The following is a 12,506-nucleotide window of genomic DNA, read 5'->3' as shown; positions in this document are numbered from 1 at the left end:
AAGTGAGATACTTGATGCAGAACATCACCATTAACCCTTACTAGCTCAGATCCATCCTCTTTAAAACCACATTTTCATTCTTTACTGTTCCTGCAACTTACTTTGGTTAAGACTTCATTTTGGAAGCTCACGGAAAGTTCAGCGGGCCAGTCAAGTCATCGGAGCCTTGGGTTGTCAAACACTTACCTTTTCACTGTTCTCTTATTTGCTTTAAGATTTTTACTTAAGTAAAAGAGCCAAAGTGACACAAAGACAGCTCTGAATGCAACTAAGTGGTATCTAAAAACGCAATGAAAAGGATGAAATAAACTGCATTAAGCTACTAAAATTCAGAATTTATCATGAGGGGATTTTTTTTTTTTTTTTTTTTTTTGCAGAAGCTGGAACATTTTTTCTCAGGCAATCATATAATTTATTAATATGTTCAAAATTTATTTATTTGTTCATTTATTTGTTTTTCATTCTTTATTTCTATTTTTTTTTTTTACTTATCTAGCCAATGGGTAAAAGTTTTTGCAGAAATTGATTTATGTAAAAGTTATAATAACAACAACAACAACAACAACAACAACAATAATAATGAAATAGTAATAACAATAATAATAATGATAATAATAACAATAATAATAATAATTTCATACATTTAGTTAATAAAGTGCTTTTTAACTGTTGTGGGCATCTGGTAAAAATCATTAAGCAATCATAAATATTGTTACTGTTGACCTTAAGGGCTACCATACATACATGATGATATTTCTGATTGGAAAGGATGGTGCCTTTTTTTTATCTGCGAAGGTATGACATTTTTCAGGAGTTGAAATACTTTTATGAAGGCAGTTTTTTGTTGTTTGAAGCTGAGCTATCTTTTATGGTCGGTGAAAAAAAACATGCTTTGCAGGCCTGAAATATTTCTAAACTTGACCTTCAGAGCCACCGTACACGTGATGGCATGTTGAAAATTTCCAGAGTTTAGAAAATGACCTTCAAACACACTAAAAGTAGAAAAACTGCATCTCAGGGTAAAATTAGGTCAGAAATTACTGAAAGTTGAGAGCTTTTTGCTCATATTTAAGAGTCAAAAGCAAAGTTAGAGATCTTTTTTAGAGCATGGACTCATGCTGGGTCATCTTCTCCAGCTCAAATGCAACACAAACACATCAGTGCAGTGAAAAGATCTCTGCAGCGACTATCAAAGTGTGAAGTGTGCTTGTGTGCAGTCCGACCCCAGCAGAGTCAGTTCAGGAGATTTGCTGACTGTTTAGCTGCTTCCCTCAGTGGCTTTAGATCCTGTGATGGGATTAGAGGGGAGAAGCGTCTGATGGGATGAGACTGAACTCAATATAAGAGCAGGAAGTGCTTCTTTACCCTGAGGGGAACTGACACCATGGTGAGCCACGGCCGATCCAATTCACAAGTGTGGAAGAAACGCCGTTTTCTACACTGACACACTGGGTCAGATATATTTATATATATTTATTCATCTGACTTTTGCTCAGTGAAAAGGAAAACAGTAACTCTTTACATAGTTCAGAAGCAGCACTGGTCCTTCACAGAGCTTCTCCAGGACAAATGGCAAACTGTTCTTTTCATGTTCACTATTTCTTGATTGAAACATGAAAAAAGGATAAACACTTCTTTTCAGACACTCCAAGAATCACCCAGGAGAAGGGATTACTTCATCTGACTTTTGTTGTTTACAAAGATTATTTGGTTTTCCTGTAATATGCTGCCACCTTGTGGTTGTTTTTTGTAAGTACAACAGCTGCTCTGCTCTTAATATCACAGTTTCTCATAAATTATACTAATAAAAAATGAAACTATGCACTCAATAAAGAAATCTGGAAGCTCACAAATCAACACCATGACTAGTAAATGAAAGTATAATAAATCATTCAGTGTGAAAATCACTGAATACAAAATCACCAGCCTTTAAAATGTAACACCCTGACTAGTCTCACTCATGAAACTCCTGGACAAACTCTTGGCCTCCTGAATACTTAAACACATGATTGGAGTTCTTCACATAAAGTGACTCATACTGGTGTAAGGGAGGAAGATGAAGCAGAGAGCACAGAGGAAGAGGGGGCCCAGCAGACAGCAGAGGGCGACACAAATGAAAGAGAGGAAGACAAAGAGGAAGAGGAGCCAATATTTCCACCTAAATTTGCACGACTCTGCTGGACTATGAAATCAAGTGTGGCCTATGACTGCGTTTGAGCCTTTTCACATTTAGCCCTGTAACGCAGTAACACATAAATAGATATTTCTTAAAAATAAACAGTGGAAAGTGATTTTGCTTGTTTTAAATTGATATTTCTTTCTTTATCTTTTTGCACATACCAACATTTGTATTGCGCCTACCATGCATGTAGAACTCTTAATGATATTTAGAGATATAAACCTGACTGCTTATCCCGTTGGGGGACAAAGGGGACAGGAGCCTATTCCAGCTGTCATTGGGCAGGGTACACCCTGGACTGGTCGCCAGTCAATCGCATGGCTGACATGTAGAGACAGACAACCAGGCACACTCACACCTACTGTCAATTTAGAGTCACCAATTGACCTAACAAGCATGTCTGGTGGTGGGAGGAAGCCGGAGAACCTGGAGAGAACATCTAAACTCCACACAGAAAGACCCTGACCGGAATGCAAACCGGGGACCCTCTTGCTGTGAGGCAACGGTGTTCACCCCTGTGCCGCCGTGCAGCCTCACTGCAAACATTAAAAATTAATTCTCTGCCTTGTAATTTCAGTTTTCAACTGGCTCTTTTATTTTGAATGCAGAAAAAAGGAAGTGCGGCCCTCTGTTTTTAACATGCATTGACCCCTTCACAACTCTCAATCACAGATAGGATACCCTTTCCACTTTGTGAAGAAAGCTAACAAGCTTTGTTGAGTGAGGTAGATAAAAGAAAATCATGGAAATAATCCCGTCTGACACTTATGATGCCTTGTTATCTCCTTCTTTCCTTATTTGAGGAAAATAGGAATAGGGCGATGTGGGAAAACAGGATGCATTGCTTGCATCCTGTCAGAATACAACAGGAGTCAATGTAATCAGACTGTTTATGTCACTCAAGCTTAGGTTGTATTCAGCCTGCATCGTCACTTGAGCCTCTTTTGTACTCTAACACAACTGAAGTGCTCTTCACACTGAGTCTGACCAGATATGATTGAGACTAGGAATTCCAAATATCTCAGATAAAAGTTTTGCACATCCAGGACTCTTCCAAGAGCTGGTCGCCCAGTCAGCCTGAGCAATCAGAGATGAAGGGTCATTCTGACTGAGCTCCAGAGATTCTGTGTTGAGATGAGACAAAGTTCCAGAAGGAAAGCAGTAGCTGCAGCCCTTCACTGATATGAGCTTGGCAAAGTGGCAAGATGGAAGACTCTCCTCAATGCAAGATACATGAAAGACTGCTTGGAGATTGCAAAACACTTCATGTGAAAGCCAAGCAATCTTTCAGGGCTGCAGTGATGGTTGTCCCATCTCCACATAGGATCTCTGGAGCTCTGTCAGAGAGACCATCAGGTTCTTGGTCAACTCTCTCACTAAGACCCTCCTCCTCTGATCACTCAGTTTGGCTGAGTGACCAGCTCTTGGAAGAGTCCTGGTTGTACCAAACTTCTTGCTTTTGAGAATTATGGAGGCTACTGTGCTCTTGGGATCCTTCAGTGAAGCAAAAATGTTTTTGTAGCTTTCTCCAGATCTGTGCCTGTCAACAATCCTGTCTCTGAGCCGTGCAGGCAGTTCCTTTGACCTCATGGCAAAGAGTCTGGATCCTTACATTATCATTCTGGGTTACTGAGTGTAGATTAATGAGAGGGAAAAAGAGTATAAACATCTCTGGCATCGGGCTGCAGCGTAGCAAAACAGAGGGAAGTGAAGGGGCTTGAATACTTTCTGAATGTGTTCTGTGAGCTTAAAGTTTTCAGGACTGGGTGCACAGTTTAATTTCTGTTTGCATGTGAAGGCTGCTATAGAGAGTGGTCATGAGTATTAGTTGACCCAGTGTTACTCAACCAAAAAGCCAAATTGTTGAAAAACACATTTGCAAAAGCCACAATCTAGGTGGTGAAAAGTGGCAAAAATGGGTTAAAGTGGCAATAAAATAAGATAAGGGTGGCAAAAATGTTCAAAAGTGGCAAAATGGGTGAAAAGAGGCAAAATAGGCATAAAAAATGGCAAAAATCGAGAGGAAAAAGTTGCAAAAAGTGGCAAAAATGGGAAGAAGTGACAAAAAAATTACTAACAGGAGGCAAAAATGTTTAAAAAGCAGCAAAAAGGGCAAATGATGCGTGAAAAGTGACTAAAATGGGCAAACAAATCGGCAAAAAGGTGGGTAAAATGGGCAAAAACCAGCAAGGAGTGGCAAAGTAGGAAAAAAAAGTGCCATTTTTTGGCAAAAGGCAGCTTAAATTGGCATAAAGCGTCAAAAAAAGTACCAAAAATGGCAAAAAATTGCAATGCAAATTGCAAAAGCAGGATAGAAGTGTCAAAAATGGGCAAAAAGCAGTAAAAATGGATAAAAAACGCGGCAAAATAAGGGGGGCTGCAAATAGGGGCAATGGAAATATACAGACAAAAAGTAAAGGTTGACAGGGAAACAAACTGATTACAGTAACTTGCAATGGACAATTTCTGAGGTCAAAATTGCTCTTTTTAAGGTTTTCTGGGGGAATAATATTTAAAATAAAAGAGCCACAAATCCTCACAAAATAGCCACACGCTGAGTATCATTGAGTTAACCTCATTCATACACATTCAGATGCCGCTGATGCATCCATTGGAGCAACTTGGGGGTGAGTGCCTTACTCAAAGACACTTTGACATGACATAGAATTAGAATAATTAAGATTTTTAGACTCTATCACAACATTAATTTCTTCCCAGATGTTTTCTTACAAACCCAGAATCCTTTCACACATTTAGTGAAAACTTCTTTTGTATTTCATGGATTTTTGAATAGTATGCACCAAAACAAACAGAAAAATTACAATAATTCAAACATGCAACAATCAAACATGAAGTCGGGCCAGCCAACAAATAATTATCACAAAATTACAAAACATGGATACAAATGATCAAAACACAACACAAAAAACACAGAAAAGGAACAAAAATGAAGTGTGGGATGAACAGAAGTGGATGGTTGTTGTTACAGTACAGGACCAGCAGGTGGAGGCATACAGTGTGAGATTGTAAACATGGACAGACAGGCTGAAACTGAGGAGACCCACTCGGAGTAAACAACACAGTGGTGATGTCTGAGCATTGATAGCTGAAGGAGGATTCATTCCAGCCCCTTTAAGCAACAAAAGAACTCATTTACATGTTTTTTAGAGCTTCTGTTGTGCCAGGAATCATGTCTGATTTTGTGTGATGGAGTAAATGGCATGTAAAACAGGACACAATGGTAACTAATAGAAATAGTTTGCTTTTTCAAGCTTACTCCAAAAGGCACAATAATATTCCTGTCACTCTGCCTTATATTTCAGACTCCTACCTGTATTTATTTATCTCACTGCATAGTAAAATAAAAGGTACTAATAACGGTGCATCTAAATGGGGTCATGTGTACCATGTTCACAAGAGGAAACCATCGAAACAGTCCTGCTTTTATAGTACACTGATGCTGAATTTGGAGAGAAAGTGTAACACTAGGTCATCCCCTTTAATGCTCTTTTGTCTTTGTGATGTAAAAACACAAAGAAATAAAGCTTCACTTTAGGTTGAATATCCTGTGGCATCCATGGTGCTGAACATCATGACTGCTCTGATAATCTATGAATCACAGCACTTATGATATTCAGTACGTCACTCGTTCTGGTGTGATATCGTCTAATTCAGTGGTTCTCAACCTTTTCAGCCCCCGACCCCCAAAATAAAGGTGCCAGAGACTAAGGGCCCCCACTGTACCTGAAGGTGGTTGAACACAGCCATGCACAATTAAGAGTAGTCATGTGCATAAAGGGGGATAAATGGGAGAGCTTTCTGGCACCAAGCCAAACTGGGGGCCCATAGAGGTCAGCAAAACCATGGTCTATAGTACAGTTAAGCTGTGGTATCCATATATTATATTTAACCTGAATAATAACCAAACTTATCAAAGAAACAAATCTCTTTTATAATCATTTGTGTAGCCTGCTTAAAAATCTAAATCTTTTTTTGTTAAAAAAAAAAAAATAGAGTTAAAATGGTGCAAAAATTGCTGGATTGTAAAAGTAGCAGAAATGGGTTAGAGGTGGCAAAAAAGGGTTACCTGAGAAAGAAAAAATAGTCAGGTATTGGCAGAAAATTGGTTAAACTACCAAAATTGAGCATATAAAATGGTGAAATGTGGTTAAAATGGGAAAAAATTGTTGTAAAAAGTGGCATAAATGGGTCAGCAGAGGCAGCTTTAAGTTTAAGTGGCAAGAATTGGTTCAGAAGTGGCAAAAACAGGCGGTGGTGGAAAGAGTTTAAAACTGACAAAAAAAGGTGTTAAATGGCAAAAATGTGTTAAAATTTGTGGGAAAAATGATGAAAAGGGGTAGAAAATGAACAAAATTGGTGTGAAGTGGCAACAGTGTAATTTAAGTCTTTTTAGAGCATCTGGAGACCCCCTCTTAGTGACTCGCGACCCCAAAGGGGATCCCAACCCTAAGGTTGAGAACCACTGGTCTAAATAACCTGTCACAAAATGCTGGCAGACACCTCAAAACACATTATCAGCCCCTGCATTTAAAATCCATAATTTTCTCTTTTATTTCAGTTAAATAAAATATCACTTCAGGCCCCAAAACATCACAACATATGGAGGGGAAAAGGGGAACCTAGAAAGATTTCCAACCAGCACGATGGCTAAGAGATTTTTTAAGGTGAACGAAATCACATGAGGCAAGGTAAATCAGAGAAACGTTAAAAGCACATAAACATGACTGGTTGAAGTGAACCATAATGACAACAGTACAGTACATTTTTCCATCCTGTGCTGATAAAAAGGCAAACAAATGTTTGAATACTGCATGGAACAGAGATGGTGTTAGGTAGTTTGTTAGTACGGGTAAATGTAGAACAGAATACTGGTCTATGGAAGCCCTAAGCGGACATACAGCAGTACATCTTTATTAGCTCCATTGTTCATGATGAGAAGTAGTAACAGGTTGATAGCCAATTATCATTAAATCCAGAGTTAAATCATGTATAGACTAGGAGTACCTGGATTGATAAGAATCTATTGATTATGACCAATTTTCAATAAAAAAAATATGTGATTCGTAGATGGTAATTAATGCTTCAAAAACAATAACCTGTGGTTAATACCCTGTGATTTAACATGCTAATGAACTGCTAGCCAATAATTATTAAGCACAACAGTAATTAAATCAAAACGCAGCACCTTCAACTCTGGGCTTAGAAATTTGATTGAATAACCCGAATCTTAACAACCTCAGAGCAGACAGACCTTTGAAATCTCTGGCGCCCCTCCAAGGGGGTCCCAGGCCCCAGGTTGGGAACCAAGGCACCAGAAAGCTAAGTAGTGTGACCAGCTAAAAGATGCTGTTCAATCAAAACATGATATCTTATAAGTATTGGTGCTAAAAACCTGATTGGGGCACAGCTTGTATAGGTACTTATATGCTTGGGGCTTCTGTTCTCATTAACACTATGTTTTAAATGATTGATCACATTGTCTAATACTGATTTTTCTGTAAAAATCGCATTTCAGTGATCTGGGCTGGACCAAGTAGTCTGCACACAGTGCATCAGATTACTGCAGAATACTTGATACATACAGTACATCCTGTTATGAAAAATACAAACCCAAACTCTGCATTTACAATTGACCCTTTGTTGGCTCAGCTCTCTGATTGGTCCACTGATTTACCAATTAGAGAGCCCACTCTCGTAGAAGCTGTTGCTGGGCTACTTCCAGTTAGATAAACTTTCTCTGGGGCCTGGTCTTTCTGTGACCTAAATTTGGTTTGATCATCATTTTACCCTTTTAAGACAAGTTTATATTTCTTAGAGGTCCCCAAAACATGCTTGTTAAGTTTGTTGCTGAAAAAAACACTCCAGTATTTGATCTTTGCACGGGTATAAACCCCCCCCCCCCCCCCATTTCAGCCCTGCTCAGAACGAGCTCTTTCTGTGTCTGTGGCTTTAAACTTTAATGTGCTGTTTGACTCTGCCCCTGACCACGCCCCTCTCAGAAAATGGATGTGGCTTAATGGAGGGCAGAATGTTTCTTCTAAGCAGGGAGAGCCAACTGAACTTGGGGGCGGTGCTAACTCCCCATGTGACATCATGAGGGGAAAATCTGAGAACAGTTTGGACAAACCCTGTGTACCGTCTGGTTACAATAGACTCAAACAGCTCATGAAGCCAGTCCGTGGCGGCTTCATTATTGAAATCGCGGCCTCAACCAAACTTTGGATCAACCTAACGGCCTGCCCACTAAGCTCGACTTCCTGTCAGCTAGCTAGCATTCTGGTTGACAGAAACGTAGCTTCTGCCTGTCGAACTATCTGCCAATCAAATGAGATGCGCCAATCGGTCCGCAGTGAGGATTTTTTAAAATAAAATTGAAACCATTGTGGTACAAACAAAAATCACCCCCCGTACAGTAAGAGCACATGAAGACATTAGCTAATGAGACACGTTTGTTTTTTGAACCAGGCTGTAAACCAGTTTATTTTGTGCGTCAAAACTGGCTTTTTAATAGGTGATCAGATTTTTGGTGTTCCTGCAGTCAGCCTCAAGTGGACACTTGCTGTATTGCAATTTCTTGCACTTCCCCATTGGCTTCATTTTTCAGGATTGGAGGTTGCTGCTTGGTTTCAGCACATATTTTCAGAAAGCTGGAGAAAGAGAGGGCCGAGGGACTGGATGGTTCTGATTCTTGGGGGGATTGTGGACTGGCCAGGGCCAAATATTTTTGTTAGAAAACCCTGAAAAAGTTTATTTTGCATAATGGGCTCTATGCACGGCAGGGGGTGGCATATTTCCAGTGGAAAATAAGACCGTTTCACAACTTCCGCCCAACGATATGTGCTAAGCCAAAACGGAATCTAAACCCTCCTATTCTGCCTTAATTTGTCTGTTTCGTTGGGTTTTTTTGTTCGATTGTTGTTTGTGTTTACTATCATCATCGCTTGGCATCCAAACATGCTAAAATTATGTTTCAAAAACAGGTTAAAAGCACTTCTGGACATCGTTGCTGCGTGCTGCAATGTACATCTTCAGCTAAATTTAACTCGTCATTGACAGTCAGCTCAGGTAACTCGTGCAAACAGCAAATAAACCGCAACAAATTTGCCATCATACGCCTTTCTCGTCTCCCGATTGGAAGTGTGGGAGCAGTCTAATGCCAAATGTGGAAGCAGTTCATGAACAGAGCCCATATGTGACCTTTAAAAGGTTTGTCTGTGGTGTCTGAAAGAGCAGCTCAAGATATCCACATTATAAAATAGGAGTATTTTTCATTTGGGTTAATAAACCAAAGGCAATCACCAGCAGTCAGAGGAATCACAAAGATTTTCTCGGAGGGAAGATTTGCTCTACAGTGCACTTTGCGAGTGGATCACTGCACAGCCAGTGTTTGTGGAAATTGAAGGTTAGTTAATAAACAGTCCCTACATTTTAGTCTTTATCTTAAGTCAATTTTATTTCTCTGAACAAATTTAATAAGCCAAATAGTAAAATTAATATAAATGTAAAACACTGAAATAAATGTGATATAAATACTTTAAATTATTTAAAATATGCTGATGATACTGACATACCTCGAGAAATTTCATGGATTTTAAATGTCTGTCCTCCGGCTCTAACAATTTAGTCTCCTTGACAAAAATAAAATCTACTTTTATTCAGAGTTTTTATTACTGAAGAACATTTTTTAAATCTGGTTTAATATCTTCTGACAAATCTTTTTAGTTTCAGTATTATTTGCAAAAATTAACACTGTACTACTTAGTCTTTCATAGAGCTAGTTTATTACAGAATCAAATCAATGAAATGAAAATATTTGCCTGTCTAATTGAGGGTTTTTCTTATTGTTTCCAATGGGAAGGAGCCCAGCAAGAGATTTTGTCGAGCCTAGAAACAGCAACAAGGATGGTGTGACTTGACAAAAGGTCAATTTGCAACACATTTATGCCCGTAAGTCTAACACCTGCCTCTGTCGACGATTTGACAAGATTTAAAGGATCTCAAGGCCATTTTCTCATGCTTGCTAGCAGTCAGTTAGCTTTGTAACATCATGAAAAAACACAGAAAGTGAACGCAAGCTGTACACAAACAACAAGTAAACAATACTGTACATAAAGAGGTCAAAAATATCAACTCAGACTAACGGTGTGCTACTGCAGTAAATGAATAGTAGTGTTCATGAGTGTTCTTAGTCTCTAAGTGCTCCTCTGTGCCTACCGTCTGACCTGGCTCTCCGTCTGTGACCTGTGAGCTCACCGTGGGCTCGTACAGTAGACACGGTCAGCTGAACTACATCACAGTGTCAAGGCATAGCATGGCTCATCATGGCAGAGAACAGGAAGTAGCACCTGATGGTGATAAGGAGGTTAAGAGCCTGCTTTGGAAAAAAAAAGGAGTGTGGTAGTTTCAGTAGCGTTAAAATAAGGGAATTATTTAAAATGGGTTTCTCTTGTGGGAAGGCAGCATGAGAATGAAATATGTCGCAGTTACGGAATCTGATGAAGCCAAATATGTCCAGGATGTGGTTAGGAGTTGGCATGATCTCTCCTTGGTGAATGAGTCTAGATATGCCGTACCATGTCGCCTCCTTTAAAAAGGTCCAGCATCCTCTTTTCTTATCATCTTTCTTTGCATTGCATTGTCTACGATTTGATTTAACTGCAGGTACTCTGAGTCTGTACTCTGACGATGAGCTGTATCAACCATCCTGTCTTTTAGTGTCTGATAAGGTGGTCTGCCGCAGGTAGAAATCTTCATCAGCCTCCTCTTCACTCCAGCTTAGCAGGACTCTCTCCGCTGTACAGCCTCAGAGACTTCCATGGGAAGTATTGTGAGCTCATTTAAAGCAGACAAACAGGGTCAGTGGTATGACTGGTTTCAGACTGGAGGTTTGAGCCTCAGCCGTGGTAGCTGGATACCGCCGCCTGTTTCTGCGAAAGACGCAGCAGCTCCTCCCTGATGGCCTTGATGAGGGAGGCGGAGGAGTGCGTGGGAGGAGACGTATCCAAAGGCGGCGCTGCTGACAGATAGCCCACGCTTGAGCTGTCCAGGTGGGCGGGAGGCACCGAGGGCTCCCTGATGACACTTCGGGGCGTCTGGAAGATAGAGGAGGACGAGTAGTCAGGACAGTCCAGGAACTGAAGGCAGAGAGGAAGAGGGAAAAGAACAAGAGAGAAATCGTAAAGAAAACAGAGAAATGTGTAAAAGGGATATCAAGTTATAGAAGGAAATAGTAGAGAACTAGAAGATCATTTCAGAGCAGAATAGCACTTAAAAAAACTTTTAACAATGGACAGTTTATGATTATGCAAAGGTAGGAAACTGCCTGGGGCCTTGTGCTCTAAGGGGCCTCAAGATACAGTCATTATAAGGTACACATCAAATAAGTTAAACACCCAAAATTACTTTCAGTGATAAGGAAAGAAGCATGCAATCCTGCAGCTCCAGCTCTGTTTTGAATATTTTTGGAAATCTACAGTACCTATAAAAGTTATTCACACCCCCTTGGATGTTTTACCCTTTTATTGAATTTATAAATCAGTCATGGTCAAAATAATTTGACTTTTTTGATTAAAAAAACTCTTTAATGTAAAAGTGAAAGTAGATTTCTACAAAATAAAGCAAGTTACACAAAAATATGTGACATTAAATCAGTGACTGCATAAATATTCACCCCTTTAAAGTGACTGGCCTAACTCAACAGAGGTCCAGTCAAATGGTGCTAGTAGTCTCACAACTAGTGAAATGGGGATCACCTGAGTGCAGTGAATGTGTTCCAAGTTATTGTGGTATAGAGACACCTGTGTCTAGAGGGTCCATTCACTTGTTAACCAGTATTTCTGGCTACCATTACACCATGAAGACAAAAGAACAACCCAAGCAACACAACCTGAGTGAGCATGCAAGAAGGAGACTAGAGAGAGAGAAAGAAAGAAAAGGCATGTGGGAGACTCCATGGTCAGGTGGAAGAAAGTTATTGGGTCTGATGAGACCAACATGGAGCTTTTAGACCATTAGACAAGACTCCAAACCCTGTACATCACCACAAACACACCATCCCCACTGTGAAGCACGATGGTGGCAGCATCATGCTGTGGGGGTGCTTCTCAGCATCTGGCCCTGGAAGGCTTGTAAAAGTAGAGGGTAAAATGAATGCAGCAAAAAAATAGGAAAATCTTAGTCTCTAGACAGAGAACTATGGCTTGGGGAAGATTTATTTTCCAGCAAGACAATGAGCTGAAGCATGCAGAGTAAGCTACTCAGAAATCACAGACAAAGGTGACTTTACTAAATACTGACTTGAATGGGT

At 39.9% G+C, this 12,506-nt stretch overlaps 1 protein-coding gene across 3 annotated transcripts in view; it reads right to left on the bottom strand.

Moving 5' to 3' along the window:
* Positions 1 to 8,853: 8,853 nt before the first annotated feature.
* Positions 8,854 to 12,506, bottom strand: part of si:ch211-1e14.1 (UPF0606 protein KIAA1549) — a 93,990-nt gene continuing 90,337 nt past the window's right edge. For 2 of the 3 annotated variants that reach the window (XM_041796624.1, XM_041796625.1), the window contains one exon: positions 8,854 to 11,334. In XM_041796624.1, coding sequence (XP_041652558.1) covers positions 11,095 to 11,334 — 240 coding nt within the window. In that variant the 3' untranslated portion in view covers positions 8,854 to 11,094. The remainder of the gene's footprint in view (positions 11,335 to 12,506) is intronic. The other variant, XM_041796626.1, reaches the window with a different exon arrangement.

Source organism: Cheilinus undulatus, linkage group 9, assembly GCF_018320785.1.
Source record: "Cheilinus undulatus linkage group 9, ASM1832078v1, whole genome shotgun sequence".
NCBI lineage: Eukaryota > Metazoa > Chordata > Actinopteri > Labriformes > Labridae > Cheilinus > Cheilinus undulatus.
The sequence above is the reverse complement of the archived record's forward strand: the minus strand, read 5'-3'. Positions and strand labels throughout refer to the sequence as shown.